This window comes from Pogoniulus pusillus, chromosome 15 (assembly GCF_015220805.1).
Source record: "Pogoniulus pusillus isolate bPogPus1 chromosome 15, bPogPus1.pri, whole genome shotgun sequence".
NCBI classification, from domain to species: Eukaryota; Metazoa; Chordata; class Aves; order Piciformes; family Lybiidae; genus Pogoniulus; species Pogoniulus pusillus.
The window spans coordinates 17405639-17427259 of NC_087278.1; the positions used below are offsets into that span (position 1 = coordinate 17405639).

At 40.3% G+C, this 21621-nt stretch overlaps 1 protein-coding gene across 3 annotated transcripts in view; it reads left to right on the plus strand.

The window, feature by feature from the left end:
* PKP2 (plakophilin 2) overlaps positions 1-15670 on the plus strand; it is a 43633-nt gene extending 27963 nt beyond the window's left edge. The window contains exons 7-13 of one of the 3 annotated variants that reach the window (XM_064155551.1): positions 6320-6437; positions 7757-7918; positions 8561-8734; positions 9258-9411; positions 10452-10590; positions 11526-11613; positions 13157-15670. In XM_064155551.1, the coding sequence (XP_064011621.1) occupies positions 6320-6437; positions 7757-7918; positions 8561-8734; positions 9258-9411; positions 10452-10590; positions 11526-11613; positions 13157-13225 (904 nt within the window). In that variant the 3' untranslated portion in view covers positions 13226-15670. Of the gene's footprint in view, positions 1-6319; positions 6438-7756; positions 7919-8560; positions 8735-9257; positions 9412-10400; positions 10591-11525; positions 11614-13156 lie in introns of all 3 variants that reach the window. The other 2 variants (XM_064155550.1, XM_064155548.1) reach the window with 2 other exon arrangements.
* The last annotated feature ends 5951 nt before the right edge of the window (positions 15671-21621 follow it).

Below are 21621 nucleotides of genomic sequence, written 5' to 3' on the forward strand. Positions count from 1 at the left end.
TAACTCATATTTACTTTGATGGCTCAGAAGCAAATACAGAGAAACATTTACTACCCGTAATAAAATCTTCCTGGCTAATGCTAGAGGTGTTATCTTATCTATGAAGTGAAGCAAGTTATGTTCTTTCATGTCAATTAACCCAAGCTACATTTGTATAGAAACCAGTCTTCATCTTAGATGTGTTGGTCTGTGGTGGCAGGACCTACTCCTCTCCCGTGTTTGGATTCTGGACCCATCTCTTGTCTACAAGTGAGGGCTGCTGGGGACACAAAATCATTCTCAGTTTTAGCATGGCGTTACTTTTTCTGAGCTAACTGCAGCAACTTGACATGACTTAGCATGTGACAAATAAGGCATAAGAGTAGCTGAGTTGTTTCAAATTAAATAAAAGTCAATTCCAAACATACTTTACTCTGTACAGAGAGTGGGGCTGTTCCAGAGCTGCAGCTAGCTCTGTAGCCTCAGTGCAAAGTCCCTCAAACTGGCCTTGCCTAGATGCTCAAGAATACCCTACCTATTTTAAAAATACAATGTTCGTGTTCTAGTCCTCCTCATTTTTAAAAGCTTGAACTCTGAAAATTATAATTGGAACAAGAAGGGCTTGAAAATTCACAGGTAAAGTTGATCTACAGGATTGCCAAAATATTTTCTATCAGAGAATAGTTTTTTTTTGTGAGGCTTAGCATGTTTGTGTAGGCCAAATATCTGAAATTGTTAATCATAGAATCATAGAATCAACCAGTTTGGAAGAGACCTCCAAGATCATCCAGTCCAACCTATACCCCAGCCCTATCCAGTCAACTAGACCATGGCACTAAGTGCCTCATCCAGTCTTTGCTTGAACACCTCCAGGGATGGCGACTCCACCACCTTCCTGGGCAGCCCATTTTGATGGCAAATCACTCTCTCTGTGAAGAACTTCCTCCTAATATCCAGGCTATACTTCCCCTGGCACAACTTGAGACTGTGTCCCCTTGTTCTGTCGCTGGTTGTCTGGGAGAAGAAACCAACCCCCACCTGGCTACAACCTCCCATCAAGTAGTTGCAGACAGCAATGAGGTCCCCCCTGAGCCTCCTCTTCTCTAGGCTAAACAACCTCAGCTCCCTCAGCCTCTCCTCATAGGGTTTGTGTTCCAGGCCCCTCACCAGCTTCGTCACCCTTCTCTGGACACATCCCAGCACCTAAACATCTCTCTTGAATTGAGGAGCCCAGAACTGGACACAGTACTCAAGGTGTGGCCTGACCAGTGTTGAGTTAAGATTAATCACTTTGCATCTCCTTATTGGAAATTAGCACACCTTTGAAATTAGGTGTCTTAAAGTATTCCTTCTCTATGTATTAATTAAAAACAAAACAAAAACCCCCCAAAACAACAACAAATCTCTGCACAAAGAAATACTGTAAAGAAGAGCACTCCAAACAGTGAAAAACTTATCCACCAAGGTAATGATATTACTAATAAAAGTATTTAAAGAATATATGTTTGCCAGAATATAAATCTGTGATTAGTCTTCTGTTTTGTAACACTAACACTTTGTTGCACGCACTTACAAAGTCTACAGCCTGCAGCTTCTACTAGGGGATAAAAATAGTACTTTGAAGTGTGATCACTACACTTTGATGTGTAGTGTAGTACTCTGCTGCAGGACAATGGCAAAACTTTTTTTAAATCTACATGCACATCCTGACTGAAAGGGACACTCACAGTCAAAATCTAGCACTGTCATCTGATAGGGGCATATGTGGTGTGCTACACAGTGACTAATAAATAAAAGTTCTCTTCATCCTCTTCAATGGAATTTCAGAAGAAGCAAATTCACACCTAGGAAATAATACTGCACATACTAAGACTGGAATAAGTGAATGGCCAGAATTCTTCCATTCTGATAACCAGTTATTGCCAGAAGTACTGTAGAGTCCTGAATCTCAGCTGCCTGTAGAAGTCACTGTTAAGGAAGCCTGATGTCTAACATCAGCATTTGTTAATTCAATTCTCTAGATCCAGAATTTCTCTAGAAGATTTGCTTCTGACACAGTTTTACAGAAATTTCAGATCAAAAAAATTAACAGCATAAAAAGAAACTGTGTACATCACACAGTTATTCACTAGCCATTAAAATAATTAATGGTATTGTTCAGTCTTGAACTATGACAAAAAGCACTGTGTTCTGAACAGGCAAAGTAAGACAAATCAAAAGACCTCACTGGTTGCCTGACAACAAGATGAACATGCAAAATCGATGTATTAAACTCTCTAGAGGAGTTTGCAGACTTCTGCAGAAAGTATTGTTGGATTTTGAAGGTAGTTACTTTTTCTTGGTTTGAAAAAGTCCTACACATAAGAGGTCTGTTTCCAGTTCCAGTACAAATGAATGGGAGTCTCAAAATAGTTAGCCTCCTTCTCCATATCCCATCTTTCAGTCTGCTAAAGTAAGATGCTAGCAGCATGCAGAATACATGTTTTTGAATCTTATTTATATACATAATGGAATTTCTGGCATGGCTTTTCCTCTCATTAAAAGGAAGGCTTAGGAGAAGGCTGTACTGTATCTTGAAAGCACATAATGATCTTGTTCTATTTTTACCTCAAATACCTGTTCCCAAAAGCTCTGCAATGGTGAACTTTTCAAGACATATTTAATGATCACATTTCCTCCTCCAAAGCATTTCAGTTAAGTGTTGCTATAACTGCTATATTTCATAAGAAAGCCCTGTTTAATTGCTCTTTAACTGAGGCATCCTGTGGCCCTATTTATACTGATTCTTCACAAATTCCTATATAGCTATCTCCAGAAGTTTGCTAACCTCTCTGTTCCTAGTTCCCCAGACAATAAAAGTAACACTCCTTTTTTGTGCTTTGTCTGTCCCAACTCTTATTTTAAGTTTTGTGAAATACAGAATGGCACAAAAGGACAGTGGCAACCTGCAGATGGATGAAGTAGTATCACTGAACAAACATCTATTTCCATTTGCTCTGTAGGGAATTGAAGCTAAAACTCTCTGTGGTAGAAAGAGTAATAGCAGGTCAATTTCGTAATGAAGCTTGCAAGACAAAATCTAGAGTAACTGATAATAACAAGTCTTTGAACCATGGCCTCTTGCATAACATTACCATTCCTTTAAGTTTATTGCCATCCATTCTTATCTTCTCTTGTCTCCTTTTCAGTTTATCTTCTCCCCCAGTTCCTTGAAGGAATTTCTTTATTTCCAGCAAGCAGCTTGCAGCTTGGTGCCTGGTAGTTGGTGGATAGATCCTTGGATACTTTTCCCTCCCTGATGCATTTTTCAGTTGTTTAAATCATGAAGGGAATAGGATTTCCTGAACTACTTTAGGAAACTGTTATCATGTAATTGCCCATTTTAAGCAGACTTAGCCCTTATCAGGCATGAGGATCATTCACAGCAGTACAAAAAATATTTCCAACATAGGCAGCATATGACTCAGTGCTGTCTTAAAGGGAGTATCCCTTTCATTTGTTGCTATTTGCAATCTAACTGAACATATGTTATCATTCCATTTCTTTCAAAATCACACTTGATTTTACTATGTTATATTTCTTTGTATTTACCTCACATATGTGAATCAAAAGACCATTTCTTGGTAGGGAATTAGCTGATCCTCCACAAACGCAAGAACGTGAGTTAAGTGGCTGGTTTAGTTACAGGTAAGGTTTACACTGTGCATGTGTGCAAGAGAGAACAGAGGCAGCAAATATGGGATGTGAGAAGTGAGGCACATACATAGATATGATACATCCCTATTAGTATCTGGTATAGTTTGGACATGTCACCAGAATTTTCATATTTAAGCCTGGCTGAAGTTAAAGATTTTTAATAAAGTGATGAAAAAGTGTAAGTTCTGAATCACTTAAAAGAGAGCATCCCTACAAGCAGCAATCTCCCTAAGGCTGTATTCTCTGCATGCTGCATTCTCCAAACCATTGAATACAAACACAGGGTATAGATGTCATTAATTGGGTAGCAGAACTGTTTTTCTACAAGAAGACTCTTGGTCATGACAACAGCAGATTTTTTTAACATGGATGTATTTTTCTCAGTGTGCTTTAGATTAAATGCAAGTAAAGCAAAATACATGGCAGACGTGCAGATTTCTGAGCAGCGCTGAAGTCTCACCATGTAAGCTGCCACGGGACAGGGCCAGACCAACCCTGGCAGTTGCCCAAGCACTAAGTATTTCAAAACTTTTAGGAGCTCCACTACGAGACACTCCAACTCCTGAACTGAGAGGGAGGCATATCAGTTGTCAAATCTTGGGAAGATAAGATGAATGCTTCTATGATTCTATGAACAGTAGAGCATCAGGTCATGATAAAGAGTTCAGTCACTTATTTCTTTTGCAAAATGGGCCAGGACCTCTGATCCAGGCTGTTCTCTTCCTTCTGAGCTATAAAGCTATGTACCCCACCATGTTCATGCTAGATAGCAGAACCAGGTGATGGCCTATCTTTGCATAGCCATTGAGCATGATCCTAGTTGTCAAAAGTGCAAGAATTTTTTAGAATAATGTACTGTGACAAAATGAAATAATGAAATGCTCTATCAGCTGAAGTGTCTTTGGCAAGCGAAATTCCACACTTATCTTTTAATAGTGTTTTTAGTCTGCGTGCCTCTGAAACTATTTCTGCTATGTGCTTGGAGGGCTGTAACATGTAAATTTCCATCATCATAACCATAAACATATGAAAGTGTGACATATATAGATGAAATTATATTCCAAAGTGATGTCTATAATAGATTATGTTGAGGAATCCAAATATTGATTCTTTGATATAATTTCATGAGGGAGTGAACTCACAAGTAGGGATACTGTTAACAGCATGACCTAAGGTACAACTATCATTACAGTGCATTAGTATTTAATATGGATATGTACTTGCCAGGGGAAATAAACAGAACTGCATTTACTGTAAAAATGCTGTATTAATTTTACAGTCATAACCCACAGGAAAGTTTAAAGCTGTACCTTACTGCCTTTGTCATTAATAGCATTTTAAACCATCGTAATTTCCAGTTGGTAAAGTAAAAGTGCAAAATAAACACCCTGAAAGTATGTGAAGGAACATGTCCCTCTCTGTGATGAATGCTAAGGTTGGGTTATATTCAATGTTATTTCAAACAAAGGAGATGGAACTTGATATTGCATGGCCAGCAGAGCTGCAGGAGTCCAAAATAATGATGCCTATGTTTATAATTCCAGAATTCCACCATTCAGAGTTTGTTCAGTTGTAAAAATAATTACACCCCAAAACTGTAAGTGTTGTTACTTACCTGCAAATCAGCAGCTTATTTAGAGCCAGACTTTGAGCAGGACATGTGTGTTTGTCTTTTGAAGGGTTTTTGAATCACTTTTGTAATTAATTTTCAAATTGTACTTGGGTTACCACAAAGCATAGAAAACATTACTTGAAAAGCAAGGAAAATACTGGCTTCCTTTGGTCTGGAGGATGCAGAAGCTGTGCAGAGCAGTGCTGAAACTGTGGTAGAACAGCAGGAGGCATCACAGAAGGCCTTTCATTCTGAGTGACTTCTAGTGGCTTCAGTCGTTTCTGCTTAGATGCCAGCAGTTTCTCTGGGAAGCTGGCAGTCAGATGAGTATGATGTCTCTTTTTTTCTTTCTTGTGTTGCACTGCTGGTCTGGCAGTGATGGCAGTGGCAGCCGCATCACGATTCTTCTTCTCAGATTCTCACTCTGTGCTGGTACCAGGCAGCTGCCCTAAGCTATCAGCTTAGCTGCATTCACATCCCCCCCTGCCTGCCAGCACCCCTCAGAGCATTTCCACATGGATTGCCCTGTGAATTTGGCTGCATAACTGACCTCACTTATTTAGCTTGTTAATGTAAAATGTTTCTAAAACTCTCACACTACGTGCATGTTGATGGATCTTCTTAGGTCACGAACTGTTTTGGTGTAAGTGCTAAAGGACATTTGTGTGCACAGAAATATTTATTAGTATATTTCCTTGGACTTTTTTTGTTTAATGTAACTACTGTCCTAAATATTAAAAACGTAAGTAAAATAGAAATTTGTTTTACTGTTTAAAAAGGGTTTAAAATCTTCAGCCTTGAGATCTGTGTCACATCTTACCTTATCCTGCCAAACACAGAAGTTTGAAGGTTTTTGAGTATTGTGTCTGGGGAATTTTACTTAGTCGAGGCTCAGATTATCTTACAGCACTGAAAAAAGGAAGCAGTCAACCTTAGCTTCAGTATTGTTAAGGTTTAGCTGGAAAAGTTTGTCAGAGGGTCACAAGTAAACATCTTTGACTAAATCTCACCAACTTTTTCCTTCCTGCACAGAAACATGAGCTCTGCTGGCCCAGAAGGAAGAAAAAAAATGAGAGAATGTGTCGGCTTGATTGATTCTCTGGTGTATTATATTCAAGGAGCTATTGCAGACCATGAGCCTAATGACAAGGTATTCTTTGAGATGAAAGGTCTTTTCTTAGGGGAAATTGCAAAGAGAACTGTTTTTTGTTTTGATATTTATGTTCAGACACAATTGTGATGTAACCGCCAAACTTACACTTTATTTCCAGAGCTTTTACAACTGCTACCAGAGATAAAAGTCCAGTAAGAAGCTCTTTAATGTTGTTTTTTTCACTCAATATAAAAGAATAAAATACCTGAGCACTGTGAAAAACATTCAGTTACCAAAGCTAGAAACTTCTGTCTTCTTTTATAAAGTGGCATGCAGCCACAATTTTCAGAGACACTGAACTGCCTAAAGATTCAGATAATCATATAATGGTTTAGGTTGGAAGGGACCTCAAAGATATCCAGTTTCAACCCCTTGCCATAGGCAGGGACACCTCTCACTAAAACAGGTCACTCAAGGCCTCATCTGATCTGGCCTTGAACACCTCCAGAAAAGGAGCATCCACAACCTCCCTGGGCAACCTGTTCCAGTGTCTCACCACCCTCACTGTAAACTAGAGGAAAGGGCTCTTTAAATCTTCCCTTTTACAGTTTAAACCCATTACCCCTCATCTTGTCATTACAAAACCTTGTAAATAATCCCTCCCGGGCCTTCCTGTAGGCCCCCTTCAGATACTGAAAGGCTACTATAATATCTCCTTAAAGCCTTCTGTTCTCCAGGCTGAAGAGCTCTAACTCTTGTAGCCTGTCCTCATAGCAGGGGTACTCCAGATCTCTGGTCATCTTCATGACCCTCCTCTGGACTCGCTCTGACGGTTCCATGTCCTTGTGTTAGGGGCTCCAGAACTGTGCATAGTACTCCAGGTGGGGTCTGATGAGAGCAAAGAGGATGAATCACATCCCTTGCCTTGGACACGCTTCTCTTGATGCAGCCCAGGACACAGCTGGCTGGCTGGGCTGCATGTGCACACTGCCAGCTCCTGTTGAGCTTTTCATCAATTCAGACCCCCAGGTCAGGGCTGCCCTCCAGCCAAACAGCACTCACCCAAACAATTTCCAAGCATAATTGAGGAATTATAATGTCCCAAGGCCATTTCCAATAAGGATGCAACCTGCTCCAAATGCAGTCCCTGTGTGCCAGTTGGCCTCAGTGTTCAGGAATATCCCAGGGCATGTTTAATTTTTCAGTCTGAATGCAGTCTTGTGGATCACTGGCACAAAGACTAGTTCTTCTGTAAACCATTAGAACCTCTGCAGTCAGTTGCTGAAGATCCAAAAATGAAAGCTCTTCCCAAATCTATACATGTCCCTTCAACCTATGTCAAAGCTTTCAAGATTTATATTTTTCTCTTGTTTTAGGCCACAGAGAACTCTGTGTGCATTCTTCACAATCTTTCCTACCAGCTAGAGATAGAACTCCCAGAGACATATGCCCAGAGCATATATATTCAAAGAAGAAATATTTCTAGCAATGATAAAACACCAGGCTGTTTTGGAACACGGAGCAGAAAGGTAAAAGAGGTAAAGCACGTTTAGTTTCATCTCATTGTGTTAATTAGTTGTAGCAACAACTGGAGAATAAGATTGCAGTCTACCTAATCTATTACTAATGTATCTGGTAGTGTGGCATTTATTTCCCCCAATAATACAAATGTATTGATAGCCTTTCTCAAAACTCATTGTCTTGTTCAGCTGCTGTACCATGTATGGCAGTTGTGCAAATGCCCTACCACTGAGCTGGACATTGTGATAGTTTCGCCATTGAAACCAACACAAAGTAATTGCCACTTCCATGATTTTCTGGATTTTGGGATACCTCAATAGGATTGATAACCCTTCTCCATCCATTGACTTTGCTGGAGTCTGTCCTGCCTTCTCCTCTTCCATCCACATGCAACTCTGTCTGGCTGTTCTGTTCCTCCTTGTCCTCAGCATGTAGTGTCAGTTGCAAGGGCTGAAAAACAGCTTCCCCTATATGTATCTCCTCTTTTTGGATGGAGTGGATGGTATAATATTGGCATTTTACATGTCACTTGCAGTCACAGCTTGGCACTCTGCAAATAATCTGATCATAGAAACTTACCAAATGGCTAGTTTGGCTTGTGATGCATAAAGTTATATAAGGTCACTGTTTCTAAAGGCTTGATCTCTTTACATGTTTAGAAGCAACAGGATATTCCACTACCTGAGGAAAAGAGCAGTCCAAGAGGTGTTGAATCACTCTGGCATTCCACACTGATTAGGATATATCTCTCCTTAATAGCAAAGAGTACCAGAAACTATACCCAGGAAGCATCCCTGGGAGCTCTTCAGAACCTCACAGCAGGCACTGGACCAGTAAGTGAGCTTCTTTCTTTGTCTTACTATTTAGTTCTTAATGATAATGCGAGTGTAGGACTGCAATGCAACATGCCTATCACCCTGAGCTCAAATGATCACTGATGAGTCACTGTCTCACAGAATTGGTGAAGGAAGTTGGAGAAAATCATATTCGGCAGTTCAGTTATTTCTTGCTTGACAAATACGGTGACTGCACCTTCTCACTCTGTATGTACCTCCATGTGCAAAATTTGCTAATAGTGAATAGATGTTAAAAGCACCAGAAAAGAGGTTTTGTGGAACATAATCCATGAAGAAGGGTCGTGACCTCTATCTGAAGAGCTGGCCAAGGAGCACGTGGAAGAAGGAGACCGCAAAACTTCTTTTTTAGCTCATTCCTTTTCTGTTGCACCTCATATGTAGCTCTGTTTGAACTATTTTAATTGTGCATAAATTGGTGTAGAGAATCTGCTGCAGTTTTTTTTAAATGAGCCAAGACATTCATGGAAGTGACACACTATTGTCACATGGCTTATAACAGATGCCATTTGCGGTGGCCCAGACTGTTGTTCAGAAGGCAGATGGCCTTCCAGGTATTCGAGCTATGCTGCACACAAGCCACCTGCCAGTAAAGAAGACAGCTGTCTCGCTGCTCAGGAACTTGTCTCGCAACACCTCTCTGCGAAGTGATATAGGTAAGCAAAGACTTCCTTTCTCTGCTCTCTTTAATACTTCTTTCTTTAAAAACCAAAAAGAAAGAATGAGGGAAAACACTTGTATGTGAGTTTAGTAGATTTTTTTGTTCAGATATTTGCAACCATTATACAAGGTAGAAAATAAAAGAGGTTTGCCTAAGAAAGACTATAACTATAGTTTTTATCTAAATTGTACACTCTTCATCAGATGCTTCCATTGATGTTACTTTCAAAAAGCACATACTGGAAGACACAGTTTGGAGAGGAAGTTTTTCTTCTTGATTGAGATAGGGTAAAGGAATGCGAGTGCTGAGTTCCATGCCGACACAGCAATGTAATCTTTTGTGAGAAATCACAAACTGTTGCCCAGTTCTACTTCTTATAGTGGGAACATCTCTATGAGCTCTTGCTGACTTCAGTAATTTTGTCAGCTCTGGTGTATAGAGCAGATTTCAGGGTATTAAGCTGACATTCAGAGCTGTTTGGTTGGCTGGTAGGAGCACATCCACTGTGGTCAAAATGATACATTTCCTGAGTAGGGATGGACTTTAGAATATGACATTCCTCTGAAATAAATACCTTACACACTGGCTCATAAAATTGAGTGTGTGTATCCCCTTATAGTCAACTGTTGACAAGTGCAGCACTAACAGTTGTGCTCTGGTCACCCTTTCTCAGTGTGACATGTGTCATTATACTGATGATTACTTATAGGACACACAGGGAAGTGGCACCCTGCTGCTAGCCTAGGCCTGTTAACCTCACTGCACAAGGTATTAATGTATTGGATATGTGGCCAGACACATACTGTCTGATTTAGTGGCAACCTCACTTACGGGAATGTAAAGCAATACGAAACCATGCCTCTGCTGAGGGAACGTACAGCACCCTGATAGACAATAACGAAAGGAATAAGGTCTTGTAGGACCACTAGATAAATCTGCACCTGTTAGTAATGGAACTGCCTGTCTCTCTCTTCCAACTTGTAGCTAGAGAAGTTTTGCCCGATTTGGTCTCAGTACTTCCTGAGTCTGTCCCAGGGTCTGATATTGTCTGTGAAACCACAGCATCCATCTGCTACACCTTGTACAATTTGACACAGAGCAGTTCACATAATGCACGACTTCTTCTGAGTGCTAATGGCCTACCAAAGATTATTGCCATCAGCATGAATGACAGGTAAGATGACTGGGAAGTCTTCCTCCATCCCTTCTCCTTTTCCCAGGAAAAAAGGGAGCTGCAACCTCTGCTGCTTAGAGCAGGGAAAATGGCATTTCAAGGTACAGGACAGCTTAAACAAATGGCTGCGGATTGAATAGAATTGCAGATGCTGGGAAACACAGAAAAATCTCTTCTAACACTTGTTCCATCCACAGTTAAATTTGACAGCATTTAAAATAACTCCTCAGAAGGTAACTGCACAGCATGATCCAAGATACCTATATAGTCTTTGACTACTGTATTTTAATGTGTCCCAAAAAATTTTCTTTGTTTCTGCTTCCTTGTAACACAGCACTGACAATTTCTAGCAGTAATCTTGGGCGTACCTTTTATAGGACTAGTAGAATTGTTGGCAAAGTGGCAGTTTAAAGAATAGAATTGAAATTCCTTTAATCATTCTTCAATGTGTAATCGCATACAACTCAAAAGAGAATTAATGCTTTATGAGTAATTATTCTGTTCACCTTTCTTTCTTTTTACAAAATGAAAGAGGAAATTCATCTCAGTAAAGAAGGCCTCATGAGGCCCTGAATAGTTTAAACCTTAAGTAACTAGAGATTATACTTCTGGGTAAGATACTTTCAAATGTTTGTTACACTGAGGTGTATTTTCCTCAATTGAAAGTGAATAATAGAACAGCTGCTCTAAGATGAAGGCTATTAGATACTGAATTTCTCCTTAATTTTGAAGAATGAGGAGGAAAAGGAAGTATGTTTCATTTATTTCAGTATTCAGGACAGTATGAAACATGCTAGAACATCCAAAGACCAGTAAACCAGCTTTTAGGAGCCAGAAGGGGCAGAACAAATGCTACAAGGTTACATTTGCTGAAGTCTGGACATACAGGGTGATTATGAAGTGGGAATTTAAACATGCTTTTTGTTGAATTGCAGTAACATGTTCAACAAGGCTAGTAGGGCTGCTTCAGTTCTCCTCTACTCCTTGTGGTCCCATACTGATCTCCACAACGCTTACAAAAAGGTAAGATCTAGGTTAGAGCAAGCAATGTAATCTGTACTTTCAGACCTCTCTAGGGCTTTTTAGGCCCACTCTGAGGAACTTAGGATGTCTGCATTGTTAAGAAACAACCTATGATAGAATTTCAAGTGGTCTCTGAATTGGTCTTTCTGTTACTTGTACATAATCCTCCACAAATAATCTGTGTCCTTAATTTTTGCTTATTTATATGTTCAGTGTGCACTTACTCTGTGGTTTTATATCCACTGGCAAAGTCTTCAAAAATTACTGCTGTTGCCTGCCAGAAGTGTTAGCTGCTGAGAAGTGATGCACAGTAGGTATGCATCCACCACTGACTGGAACAACCTGGCACAGAGAGCCTAAGCTGCCAGCAAAAACAGTGACAGGGAGAGGCAGCTTCCTGCTTTAAAATCAGAGCAGTTTTGTTCTGCTTGTTGTTTGTATGGTCTGGCAGCCCAGGTGTTAGTTACATTCAGACAAAAAGGTAGAGCCTGTGAAAGGCGTTGGCAAACATTTACTGCTACAGGCAAAATCAAACAAAAAATGTCCAGCATGAATCAGCCAACACAATCATGTTTTCTTTCTTTGTGTAGATCTGTTACTGCTTTTTAAACATATGCCTGGGCTGACTTCAACCTATCTACCTCCAAACTGCATTTCAGAATGTTTTCATTCCTTGTTTTCTCCCTGTTCAGAATTTCTGTTACCTAACATTCCCTATAGCCTAAAACTATTCCTTTTTATCAAGCTCTAGCCTCTAGTATTTTATTAATGAGCTTTTTTTCTTCATCTAGATTTTTTTCATTTGTTCCAAAAGAAGTTACTCAGTATTGTATCCTGCATCACTCAGCAGTAAACTGCCCCACAATCCACAAACCTGCATTCTAGAATAAGGGTGCTGTAGTCATAGAAACTCTAACTGAATTTTGTTGTCTCTCTTTTTTTGCAACTACTTTCCTGGCTTGACTACAGCAATATCAGTGTTGGCATGAACTTTCTGAAGTCATTGGTACTTTGGGTGTGCCTGTAGGACATATTTGTTAAATCTGAGTTTTCAAAAAATGCAGGCTTCTCACTGTTCCTGTGCAAATCACATCTCCTGGAGATATAAAGTACAGCACTGAAAATTGCAGGCTGCCTCCTGCCTAGATGTTTGAAAAGTCTAATAAGCAACAGAAATAATTTAATCAAAGGAGAGTAATAAACTCCTGAGTCATTTGGGCATTGCCCTTTACTCTTTGCTCAGGTAGGGATAACCTCAGCTGACATCAGTCAGCCAGGAATTAGGATTCTGTAGAGCAGAGCTAGAAGAATAAGTTTCTCATGCAGTCAGTGGAGAGAGTTAAGCAACTCCAGTGATTTATCTCACCTGTCTTCCAATGAAAGGAGTCACTCTTGGGAGATGCCTGTTTTGTCTCCATTGACTGGGGAGGACTCTGCCTAGACCTTTACCGTGGCTCCAGCTGCTTTTAGGCAGCTGAACTCACTTTTCTTTGCAGAATGGGCACTGAAGATAATGAATTATTCTTTTTCTTTCATTCCAAAGGCTGACTTTAAGAAGGCGGATTTCATCAATACCCGAACCACAAAAGCTTATAACTCACTAAAAGATTGAGTCGGAGCATAACGCCATGGAAGACCATGCACCAGTTAACACAACTGTCTTCACACAGTTGGTGTTGCCATCATGAACCAGGAAGTATCTCAGAAAAAAAACATGTTAGTTTTATATAAGACTTGAGTGACTAGAGGATAGCTGTTTTGTGAGTTTAATCCTAATCGTCTTGTTGCCACTGTATAAAGCAATGAAAGAGTAACCAAAGATGGATTCAGGTTGTCAGAGATGAAGTTTCATCCACTTTACCACTAGTCAGAGCTTCAGATGACTGTCTTTAATCTAACAGGCATTTATACAGAGAAGTTTGAAATGCTGATTGGCAGCAAATTCTTTTCAGACTGTTTTATACAAATAGTTTTCTACAGTGAGTAAGCATCAAGTGCACTCCTCAGGACATAGTACTTTTTCCACCCTTTTCCGTCCCACATGCTAAATAAGACTCTCCAGACTCTGAGTATGCCCAAGAAGCTGTTTCACTACCTGCATTATAAAAGCACGAATTAAGTTAAAATTACTATTTTTGTATTGTATTCAAGCACTCACTGGTTCATAAGCCTGTTTCCTCTGAAATTTCAACAGCATGCAACAAGACTGATTTTACATGTTATCCCATACTCCTCTCACTCTCCCTCACATGGCTGTTAGAATTGGTAACTGTCCAGAAAGGATTTTAACTGTGCAGAAAGGATTTCACACACTTGGGCTAGACTTAGACCTATCATTCTTTGCTAGTTGGTTGCAGAGATATTCACTGGTAATTCAGGGATTATTTTAGGAAAATTGCATTTTCAGAATGTTTCTGTTGATAACCTGTATACAGTAAAGGGAGTGGAGTCTTGTCTTTATTTTCTAGTAGATAAACACACAAGAGGTAGGTTTCATACTGCTTAAGGAATTCATGTGATATTACTTCATATTCTCTTACTTGAAAAAAATCATCCTTTCTACAGCAATTCTATAGGACTGTGCTTGCACATGTGGGAATAGGTAACAGAAAGAGAATAATCCTAAGCACCTAAAGGCTGTTCCCATTATATGATCACTGAAGAGGAGAAAGAACCACTAAAAGAACCCATCTGATACCTTTAGTAAGCAAGATTTGTCTCAACAAAGCAACAGTTAAATTGTCCATTAAACCAATAGGAAATTCATATATAAATGCATAAAACTTCATGGATTATCAGATGACATGGTCTGCCATTACTGTTCTGAAATCAGGGGAGCTAAGCTACGTTCCTGGCAATGAAGACTTTGGCATATGTATTTTATAAGCCATCCCATATGAACAAAGATAGCCTTGTAACCCTTGCTGAACTGATGGCATGGGAACTCTTGCAGCTGTTGTTATCCAGAGGGGGATGCATAATCCTTCAAGCAGGGACTTGACAGAGAAGATTTTCAGGCCTCCATTTCAGCACTTCTGGCCAAAGGTCTAGCTTCTACCAGAATCTTACAATCAGCAGATTGCACTCTGTCCAAACATATTTCTGGATATCAGGGAGCTGTATTCTGCTAGTAGGTGCACATAGGTCTCAGAGTGCCCAGAAACTCCTACAGGTGCATGCAGAATAGAATGTGTCCTGCAAAGGTAAGCAAACAACCCTGCTCTCCCATCACAGATCATTTTCATAGGTCTCTGAGTGCTCTGCATTTGCCTTGAGCAAGTCCCATCAAATGCATTCCAGTAAGAGGTTTTAAAAATACTTTTTTAAAAGAGGTTGTTTTCAGAATACTCCAGGTCCAAAAACAGCACAGAGGAGGGGAACTTAAAGCACCACATGTTGAGAAAATTGTTTTTATACATTTTAAAAATATGATAAAACCCGAACAGTTAAAACCTAACTTTTCCCTCTAACTTACTAACCCAAGTAACACTGCATCTGCCATAAGGAAGTAAACACCTGGAAACCTAGACAAGTCTAATTACACTGCGCAACGAGCAGTAGGCAGGCAAAATTAATGTACAAAGAGTGCAGAATACAGAGTAGCAGGGAAAGGAAGAACTGCGTTTTAAAGTTGAGAAAGGAGACTTTTAGAAATACTCAAGCACTGGTTTATTTTGATGAAACTCACATGTGATTTGAAAAAACAAAAACACCTCATACAGGACAGTTTTAAATGCTCTGCTTAATATGTCTGTTGTGGGGTAGATGTCCTTAAGAAGGCGATGCAGTCGTTTTTAGTTGTTTCAATGAACTTACAGGTCTTTTCCAGTGTAAATGGTTGATCATGTCCCTTTAGAGTCAAAACAGTGTTCAGAAGTCATAAAAAAGTATATGAGATCTGGCAATAACCAAAAGCTATAAACAGACATAAGGAACAATGACACACCTTATTATAACCTATCTCCAACGTGTATGCAATCAAAAGCATTTCAGCAGGACTATGAAAAAAGCAAAGAATGATAGAGAAATAATAAAGTGTTCTCTCTAATGCAAAAAATATGTGTTTTTTGTTCTTAGTGAACCTACTTCCTGGGATGCAGCAAATGTATTTTCAAGCCTCACCCCTTTCTTTAAAAAGGCAAAATCATTTCTGAATCCAAGCTGTGTAATGCACATGTTGGCACGAGAGTGCTCCTGCAAATAATTTGGTTTTGTTTAAAAGATCTGTTCCAGTTTTCTGTGTTTAATGTTTCTGAATTGTTAAGGTGTCTGGTATCCTGTCTTCACCTCTCTTTAATTAGTCTTTGCCAGTAAAGTTTACCATGGACCATGTCACCTCCAGAGATCTCTAACAGACCTTAGTCTTAGACTTGGAGAATATAATTTCCCCCACTTGCTCTTTGACAAAGAGGTTTGAAACCTTGAATTTAAACATGCTGGGTAACATAAAACAGTCTTTGAGCATGGAACTGGTGCTTGTGTCTTAAGGTAGTTTCTTAACCACAAGCCAGTACAATCATTTGGGGTTTTTTTCCCTAGAAACTCCTAATTAGTATGGATAATGATGGACAGCACAGAATATAGACGTTAATTCATTGACAGAGAATTAGTCATTCCTTAACCTCATTTCATCCTTCTACATTTTTCCTACAACTATTGCTCTTAAATATTAGTTCTTTTCTTTCTCCCTCCCTTGCTAAATAGAATCAAATTATGTAAAATGTATTTATTTTGTGCACAGACACAAGCTTTAGGTTACTTGGCTTTTCTGTGCAGTTTTTCTTCTGAGTAGGAACATGCTATCTATTAAGAAAGATACAATCCATCCTTGATCTTTCAAGGTCCCTTCCAGGCCCTGACATTCTATGATCCTTCTGGGCCCATACAAAACAGCAGGTCACATGTACTGCTGTCATCATGAGCCATGATAACAAAATACTACTGGCAGTACATCCTCAAAAGGCAACTCACTGAAGCTTAAGCTGCCTGTTTGCTTGTTACCATGTTTAACCCTTAGGCTCCAGCTGGCCAGAAACATTATGTTTTCCTGTCTTTAGGGTTCAGGACCAAGAAGCACAGTACCACACAGTATCACTTCACAGCCTCTGTGGTTCATGAGCAAGTCTAATGAGCACAGTCACAGTGTGAATCACATACAAGTTATGCAATGTGGTGAGACTGATATTTCAACTCCAGCACCTGCTTTTTCATTCTTTTACTTTAGCTGATATGAATTAAAGCCTCAGTTTACCTTCCTGACTCACACTAGACCCAGACAACAGGGAAGATAAGACAACCTTAAGGCATCGTCTAATAGGAGGCAAAGATCTGGAAACAGCAGCTGAAATCACACCAGAGAAAATGCATGTTTGAGCTCAACATTACAGTGCATCAAGGACAAGGCTGAAGAATCAGGTGTCAACATAACCGTGGGGGTGTTGTTGCAGATGGTATGCACAGATCTGGTGTTTGCCATTCTCTGCAGTCATACTTCGGATATTTCAATAGGTTTGCATATGGAGATGTAGTAAACTCATTTTATCTAATTCACATGTTCAGAGCTAAAAACATGTTATAGTACACTTCAGAGGTATTGTCCACTCAGGATCAGAAAATGGATTTTGCTTGCATCCTTTCTTCATCTGTGTCTTCCAGGTCTGTGTCTGCTTAGGTTTCCATTTAACCTAAGTTCCCATTCTCTTATTTGTATCCTACCAGTGATTTCTCAGACCAGCCTAAATAGCCACAGATACAAAAAAAGATAAAGTAGGCATTTGCTCTACGTGTCCTTAGGAGCTACTGCAAGTCCTCCCAAGGTATCAAGGCCTTCTAAATATGCCCATACCCTTGGGCAGGGATCAGGCAACACAATGACCATGAAAAGAACAGGGATACCAGCTAGAAACGGTGCTCATCGTTAGGCTTTTTTTACTATGCTTACCAAGTATTGCCTCCAAACTTGCACAAGGCTCTCTCTTACCTACGCCTTTTTTTGTAGTGACCAAGCTGTAATCAGCTACAGGACTATGATCCAAGCTGCCGTGGCTCACACCTTGCAAGGAGTTGGCCTTAACAGTCCCCAAGCTGCTCTTGTTTTCTGGGTCTCAAAAGAACACCACTACTGACTCAAATGCATTTAGATATCTGGGAACCACTGTAACTTAAGGGGTTTGTTTGACCTTCAAAAATAGGTTTTACTGTTCACCAGGAATTAAAATAGCCAAGCCTGAATCACAGGGTTCAGACAAAGCAATGAAGAGGGAAAGAGGCTTTTTTAGCTGCTGCCTAAGAAGATATTGTTTTTCACAAAGTTCAAAACCTTTCTGAAGCCCTTGAAGGTCATAGGATGATGGAGCCCAGCCAAAATAGCTGTGTTTGGCTTGAAATAACAAAAAAAAAAACCCCAGAAAAACAGTAGAGTTGTGGTATCACTATTGAACTTTGCTTGGAAAGCACACTGCGCTTCACGATGTGAGCATGCTTGAATGTAAGGCAAAACACTGCACATCAGGCATAGTTCAAAAACTATGCATATCTTTAAACCCTACACAGCTTTGGAAGGCTAGAAAACCTTGGGTGCAGAATGCAGAGTAAATTATTTGTAACTGAGGTTAAAACAGACAGGAAAAAAAGCTGTTAACCAAAACTGAGCAAAGAGTATAAAGAAGAAATACACGTTTTTGTCGTAAAAATTCTCCTTTGTAATAAAAAAGGTTGCTTGTCAGCATAGTTGTGTCAGGCTGTATTGTGTGCTGTGGTTACCTTCGTGTTTGCATTGCAGTTACGCCACAATAAAGGGCAGGATGCCGCGGGCAGAACAATGGAAGCTTTGAAAAGCAACCTTTATCCTTGAGGAGGGACAGGGCCACCCTGTGGGCTGTTTGCTCTGTTTGCTAACACACTGGATTAGGTGTGTTAACCAGCTCCTGCTTTGTGCTTAAAACGAAAGCTGGATTTCAGTCTTCTGAAGATTAAAATTAAGGATCCTTAAGAACTTCCTTCTCTCCTGAAGCTAGGAAAAAAGGTGCTTTAAACATGAACTACATAGCCTTAGTATTTTGTTAATAGGCTCATACTTATTTCTTTTAAAAGCATAGGGACAAAGGTTAGCATTTTTAAAATAAAGGGTGGCTGTGATGAGAAACCCAGGCCTGATGAAACAGGATTCATATATGCTAATGTAAAAGAGAACCTACAAAGCACTATTTGCAAACCATATTGTTAGAGTCTTTTTTATTTTTTAAATACTACTACTCAGCCTGAAAATACGTAAAACCTGGAAGTCAAAAATTGATACATTGTATTAGCAGTAATGTTCCTGCTTGTTATTCTAAATGCTTTGTCACAGCTTAAATGATAAAGAAAAAATACCTTATGATGTGAAATATTGGGGCAGAGGCATTGAAAGAGATGCGAGTGCCAGAGCAATTCCTTAAGGAAGTTACAAGAAAGCTGGGGCATGGGGAGGAGAGGAAAGAAGCTGTTTTCTCTCTGGTGAGGACTGACAGATGGCAAATCTACAATGGGAAGTGCTACTGAACAGCCAAAAAGAAGTGTGAGATGGGCAAAGAGAAAGAGAAAAAAGGCCAAGCAAATGGTGTGGGGTAAAAAAAAAAGGAACATTTCAGATTCACTTTGCAGAAAGCAAGGCTACCTGGATGCTAAGTTATGGCACTTCCACCATCTGCAGCAAGAAGAACTCAGGAGACCTTTAATGCAAGCCCAGACAGGGTTGAACACAACTCCCTTCCCAATTTGTACATGGAGGAAACATGAAGCTGGAGTAGATGTTGCCAAAGTTTAAGGGCTGGGCATTGATAAGGTGTTTGTGTTTAGCAAGTTCCTGATGTCCTGCACACTGAGATTAGAGAAGTCAGAACTGGTTAGGCACTCACCTTTTGTACAGCCATGTCTGTAAGCTGGCAGCCTGATGAGTGCTGTGCCTTCTGAATGCACAACATAGATTATCCTTCCAGCAAGGGCTTTTTTCCTGATTGTATCAGGGTTTTGTTACTCTCAGCTATCCTGCTGCATGCCAGCCAGGTTCCCCTCCACTAGTGCAAGGTGAGTCTAAAGCCTAATAATGGAGCCTGAATGTGAGTGAGCGTGAACAGGGGAGTCCAAACACATTGTTTACCTGTGTATCCCTATTTATTAAACGTGGGCCGAGATGAATGGCCCCTTTGGCCACTAGAATGACCAATCAGGTTATGGCAGTAAGCCAAACCTTACCATAATAGGCAAAAACCACAGGCCTGCGTTCTCCAGATACGGTAATCACATGGGCCTAGCACTAGGCAGGCACAAGCTGGGCATGTGGGGGCTCACACAACATGTTTACACAATCAGGGGTCCTGGGCAGACCAGGCTCTATGGCACCAGGCCTATGGTGCCCCTTTTATCTATTTAATGTGTTTACCTCTGGTTTAGGCAGAAAAACATGTTTGGGCAGGGCAAGGCATAAATAAGCCTATTTTCAGGCCTATGGGCTCTCCACGACAGATGGCCACCCAGCCTCCCAGGATCACAGCTCTAGAGCAAAACCCCTCTTGCTCCCCACCTGCACACCCGGAATAGCAGAGTTAACAGGGCAGATGGTTGGCAAGGGCAGGCTGGAGCCTATAACCCACTCCCTCAGCAGGACCACAAGGAACGCCATGATGGGAAGGTTTAGGGTGGCCACATCCCAGCACCATTGAGCAACTGCTCGGTTGCAGAAGCCTCCAGCAAGCCTTGATAGGTCTTGGATGAACCAGTAGCAACTTCTTGAGCTACAATAAACTGTGTCCACAAGCGTAATCATACCGTGTGTCCACAAGGTGGCTCTCTAGAGGTCCCGGATCTGTGCTCCTGCAGCTTTTCACATGTTACACCTAGCCAGCTGAAACGACGTCTCAATTTCTCCAGCAAATCCCTCCATGCTTCTTTCTCACCCAAAATACGGAGTGGCAAGCCAGCTTGCTTTCTCCCCAGTATTTGCACATAGCCGTCACGGTCCTTTAGGTAAGTATTAAAAGTTACAAGGACAAGGTACTTTGTGCCTCACAGCAAACAAAATGATAAATAATCTGAAAGGAAGACTCCAGTGTGGAAATCTCTTAGTAAACTGGAAAGAGCAAGTGGAACACAAATGAGCAAAAGAGCAAAAAGACTTCCAAATGTTAATGTGCAGTCTTATGAAGGAAAAAAAAAGCTTCTTGCAAAACAACAGTGACTTAACTGCTTCCAATAAAAGACGTGAAATAGAAATGTCACTTAGATAAAATATCTATATAATATAGCACACAGGCACAAGCAGGATTCATGGCTAGTGACTGCCTACCTTTCTATGTGTTTCTGCAGCATCGTGTCTTCAACAGGTGTGTCACCAAAGCTTTTGTAATGGATTTATAGCCCTGTGATTCTGATAGCATTTAATGGATTTACCATTTCCTCTGAATGGCTGCATTTAAATCCTTTGATCCTGATCATTTATCAATGTATTCTTTCACTCTGCTTTGCTATCTGTTCTTCAAATCAGCACTGAAGGGGGGGGGGGGGGGGGGGGGGGGGGGATCTGTGGATCTTTGTTTGCCCAGGGACTGGAATGATCAGAAAAGTTTTCAATATTTATTATTTTTCTCATAGGACAGTAGCCACATAAAGGAAATACAATTGTGATAACAAGTCTGAAGAGATCATGGTCAGACAAAGACCAACTTTCTTAACTCCCTCAGGTAAAAAAAGTTTCTCTGAAGTATCTTTTCCCAAGCTGTTTTTCCCTACCTGGCTTGACTCATATGCTTTTCCTATTTCCTACCTCTGACCTTGTTTGTTTCCAGGACTTGTCCTAAATCTAAGATGAAACAGTATTTTAGGGAGGGCACACTGATCTGAACATCTCCATTTCTCATAGTTTGAAAGAGAGGCTTTTCTGAGGCTGTTGTGCCCAGAGATATGGGTTGAAGAACTCCTAAGAACCAAAAGTAACTAGTCACAGTAAGTGGAAAGGTGGTCTCAGAACATTTA